This window comes from Montipora capricornis, chromosome 7 (genome assembly GCF_036669925.1).
Source record: "Montipora capricornis isolate CH-2021 chromosome 7, ASM3666992v2, whole genome shotgun sequence".
NCBI lineage: Eukaryota > Metazoa > Cnidaria > Anthozoa > Scleractinia > Acroporidae > Montipora > Montipora capricornis.
In genome coordinates, this window is record NC_090889.1 from 12,906,048 (window position 1) to 12,910,697 (window position 4,650).

A 4,650-nucleotide genomic window follows, 5' to 3' on the forward strand; every position below is an offset into this window, starting at 1 on the left:
TATACTTATGGTTTGGTTTTTATGTTTTATTATATTCGTTGACGTAATGTAAGAAAAAGACTAGTCAATCCCTATCGAGAGGTATATCACAAAGCTAAGGAGTGAAGTACTTTTAAAGGATTACTGATGCTATAAGTTTTGAATAAAAAGTCCTCTCAGGGTTTCAAATGGATAATAAAAGTTTCTTTCTGTAGGTTGTCTTAAGGGGTTTCTTACATAATGTTTATAGAATACACCTGGAGTTTGAGACCTTCAGTTACTCAAGTTTTCTACTCATATTAGAACAGTAAAATGAACATCTTTGAAATACCCAGTCCTGTCTGATCTAATCTGCTATACTCTACTCTCTGCTCTACGTACTCTAGCTGCCCTACTCTATGCTACAGTACAGTCTAATCTTCTCTACTCTACTTTACCATGCTCTAGTCTGCCCTACTCTGCTCTTCTCATCTTTGCAATACATTGCTATATTGTATACATTTTCTCCGATTAATTATCTGCTATGCCGTCTCTATTTTACTCAGCTATGCTCTTCTTTGCCTAGCTCTGCTCATTTGTACCCTTCTTTGCTCCACTTCACTGTTCTCTATCTACTCTGCCTGTACTATATCTCTCTGCTCTCCTTCTCTGCCGGCTATGATCTACACTATTCTGCTCTGCTCTACTTTGTTGAAACCTTTCTTGCTTTTCTCTGGTCTACTCTACTCTACACGACTCTCTCCTCTGTTCTCCTAGCCAGATCTTTAATCAGACAGCAACAAAGCTAGGCTGGATATCATTAACCACGAACATGTTTGTATGCCTGTCACTGCAGAAACTACCGGGCACGAATTCGAACATGTTTGTATGGCTGCCACGGCAGAAACTACCGGGCAAGGTACCGGGCACTGTCCCAAATCTATTGGCTGCACAGGCTCTTCATCATCAGAGGATTTGCCTAAAGCGAAAAATACCATTATTTATTAAACAAAGGAAGAGAAGACTACTTTGATACAAATAAATGAATGAAGGGGTAGTTTCTAAAGAAACTGTGGTGCTGCGACGGTGGGGAAGTAGTATACAAAAATTTGGCGTAGTATACAAAGTAGCAAGTAGTATACAAAAAGCTGACGTTTTCGAAACGTCAGCTTTTAGAATCTCTGTACGGTGGGCAACTTACATTATCAACTCCGTTGATAAAACCAAATTTTTGTATACTTTGATACAATGCTGGATACTTATACTACATAGAATACTTTGTATTATTGTAATATTTTTTCGAGTACTTATTTATCTCCCTAGGTGGAGGATAGAGATAGAGATCTTCTAATAATGCGGCTTGACGGAAAGGAAACATTGGTCTTAACTTTTGAATCCTTGTAAAGATTTTTGATTTATCAGATTTCAAAACTCATATTCGGGCATTGTGAATTTTTTTGAGCAAGTACGAGGGCAACTCTTTTTCCTTATAAAGATCGTATGTGCAAATCACAAAAATTCAAAGTTGTTTATAAGGCATCTTGTTGGGACTGCAATGAGTTTTACATTGGTAAAACGAAACGTCGCTTACGTGGCCGTAAAAAAGATCATTTCAAAGCACTCAAAAGGATCAGTCAAACTTCCGCGATTGCAGATTACGCAGTAAAAACAGGTCACAACATAAAATGGGATCATTTTCAAGTTTTAGCAAATGGTAGCTCTGATTTGCATTGTAAAATAAAAGAAACTTTATTAATACATGACCTTAAACCAGCCTTAAGGGAAAACGTTGGTAGTGAAAAACTTTAGTTTTGCTAAACGGTCAGTTTTTACTGCTATCTCTTTATCTTACTATTTTTGTCTTATTCTCTCTAGTTACCAGTCTTCCTAATTTTATATATATCATATTTGAATTTTTTCAACCGTCACTTCTGAAAATGTATGTTGTAGCATACGAAAAGTCAAGTCAAAAGTAAAATGCGCTTTATCGTTATGTTTGTAGCCGCTGTTTGAAAAATATGTCATCTCAAGGGTCAACCCGATCGAAGTGTAAGGACTTCGCCTTGAGAGCACTGCCTCCTTGATCACAGTACCTAAGTGCGACCACACTAATGACGAGGCCACAGGGCCTCCACAAAATACTTACCATTTTCGTCAACATCCTCGTATTCATAACCGAACTCAAAAGACTTCTTAAACAACTGCTCATGGGTGTGCAATGGAAACAATGGTACAAGGACGTCGTGCCTGTTGTGGCCAATGGGTGCGTCGAGGATAGAAAGAACAGAGGCGTCTTTGTTATACTTGCGAAGCCACTTTTCAAAGATGCGATCCACGAAAGAATGGTGCAGTAAAAAAATTGGATCATTAGATGCTGAGCGTACTTCTGACATGGCTCCCCCGACAATGATGTGAACCAGGTTGTGCAAGGTGTAGCGAGTGGGCAAGCTATATCCAGTCTTGGTACTGGCGTAGCCTTCAAGGATGTTTACGAAATTGCAGCTCGACACTTTGCTGTAAGGCGGTAGCCCGAAGGTTTCAAACCGGAGAGCAAAATTGACTTCTTCTTTGCTTGGAAACGTCATCGTGTATCCTAGGGTCTTGTTTTTTATTTCGTTTTCTTTCTTCGTCGAACGCTCCAGCCCGGGCCGCCGAACTGTAGGATTACACAGTGTCAGTTTATTGGTTTCATTTTGTTCTACAGTACTAGTGCAAATGGCGTACCAATCTTTAAAATATTTGCCTTGCACCACGCCGTCTTCTTGTTGTGTCACGCCAAGTAAATCTTCAGAGAAAATAGTAGGGTCACGCTCATCTTTATTTGAAGTCCAATCCCAGAAAGGAAGAGAAAAATTGTCATCACCGGCAACTTCCTGCACGGTTCTCTCCCACTCAAGCATGTATAGTCGATGCCACGAAAGAAACCCCTGGCCCTCATGCCCAAAGTCAATGACTGCGTGTGTTTTGTTGTTTGGATAAGTTGTACCATATCTTGCGAAATAATGTATCCACACGAACAGGTCATAGTTGGTGACGTTGTAAAACAAGGACGCAGGGTCTCCACCAGCTTGCACGGTTCTGTTGATCACTTTGTAAGGAGTCGAAGTCACCACATAATCACTTTCAGAGTACCTGGACATGTTGATGTATCTCATGTAGCGATCCTTCTCCTCGGCTGACAATCTGACAAAATTCTTCCTCGTCAGGATCTTCTTTTGTTTGCAGTTGTTACCATAGTAACCAAACTTGCACTTGCTGCAGTCATAACCAGCGAAGTTTGATTGGCATTTGCAGGTTTTGTGGTAGAGGGCATTTGGCCAGTCGTGACGATCGTCCTCCAACTGGAATGCCTGGTAATGACTGTAGGTAAAATTCCATTCACGAATCATCAACTCCTGGCACGTGCCTCTGTTGCCATCGCTACCACAAGGCGCACTGAAGCCCTTTGGGATCGGACAGCACTCTTTGCTCTTCAAGCTGTCGAGGGTGACGCAAACTTTAGGAAACTGGCCTTCTGTCAAGGGTAAACTGACAGCAAAAAAATAAAGCAAACGCCAAGTGAAAGCGACTCTTCGACTCATCTTGACCTTCCTAAAAGCAATAAAGTAAAGCAATAAAAGCGAGGATCGTTTATTTCCAAGCAACTTGTAAATTACCAGGAAACACAAAAATGCACACAACGAGCCTGTTTGTCAGGAAAACTGGAATATATTGCATAACATGCGTATTTTGTGAGTACAAAATTATACTGCAATCAATGAGCTTATTCAAATCCCCTGCGGTAAATACTTTTTCTTGCGATCTCGACGAACTCAAGAAAAAATAGAGGGTTCACTAACGCAAGATTTTTGACTATTAAACGTAAGATGCAGCGTTACACGAGCAATCCGCGAGACCAAGTCAACCTGAAGTCCCGAGTCAACCACGAGTCAAGCCAGTTTTCTTCTTTCTTCTTTTTTTTTTTTTTTTTTTTTTGATTTTAAGAATAAAAACTAACAACAATATCCGACGTTTCGGAGTCAGACATGACCCCATTATCAAGGTTAAACTGTAATGGGGTCATATCTGACTCCGAAACGTCGGATATTGTTGTTAGTTTTTATTCTTAATACGATTTCTAAATCGATCTTACTTAAAGTTTTTTGATTTTGTCCCGAAAAATGTAGATTGTTGGAAATAAAATATATGAATATAGATTGTCTTAGCAGTAACTGAACAGGACATTTAATAACAGGCTCACCTCGATCGCCGCTCGCACTATCTTGTAGTCTTACGCACCATATTTCCCAGAGGAACCTGGGATCGTTGAATTTCGTGCTCAGTCCCACAAAGACATGGTGTCGTTATGGGAGGGTAAGTGACGTTGTATCCCGGCTTTCCAAAAAACCTGCATCTACGTTCCAGATGGATTAATTTATAAGCTAGCATTTTTATTTATTCTTACGAAAGTGACGGCCGCTTAGAGAGCTTTGTCTGTATTTGCACAAGCTATACTTGTCTTTGGTGCAATTTCGACCCCGCCAATTCCAAATGCCCTTGGATACTTTGGTCGTGTTCTATTGGGATCAACCGATTTTAGTTGGTTGAGTTGGTTGGGTTTTTTCGTGTTCTATAAGGAAAAAACCGTTTTCGGTTGGTTTGGTTGATCAACTTTTTCAACCGGCATCAAACTAGGTTGAAACGGTTGAAAAA

At 40.2% G+C, this 4,650-nt stretch overlaps 1 protein-coding gene across 2 annotated transcripts in view; it reads right to left on the reverse strand.

Annotated features, from left to right (window-relative positions):
• Positions 1-411: 411 nt before the first annotated feature.
• LOC138057451 (tyrosinase-like) overlaps positions 412-4,650 on the reverse strand; it is a 37,013-nt gene continuing 32,774 nt past the window's right edge. Inside the window, exons 4-5 of one of the 2 annotated variants that reach the window (XM_068903472.1) lie at positions 2,105-3,486; positions 412-937 (exon numbers count right to left, since the gene is read on the reverse strand). In XM_068903472.1, coding sequence (XP_068759573.1) covers positions 744-937; positions 2,105-3,347 — 1,437 coding nt within the window. In that variant the 5' untranslated portion in view covers positions 3,348-3,486 and the 3' untranslated portion in view covers positions 412-743. Of the gene's footprint in view, positions 938-2,104; positions 3,550-4,650 lie in introns of both variants that reach the window. The other variant, XM_068903471.1, reaches the window with a different exon arrangement.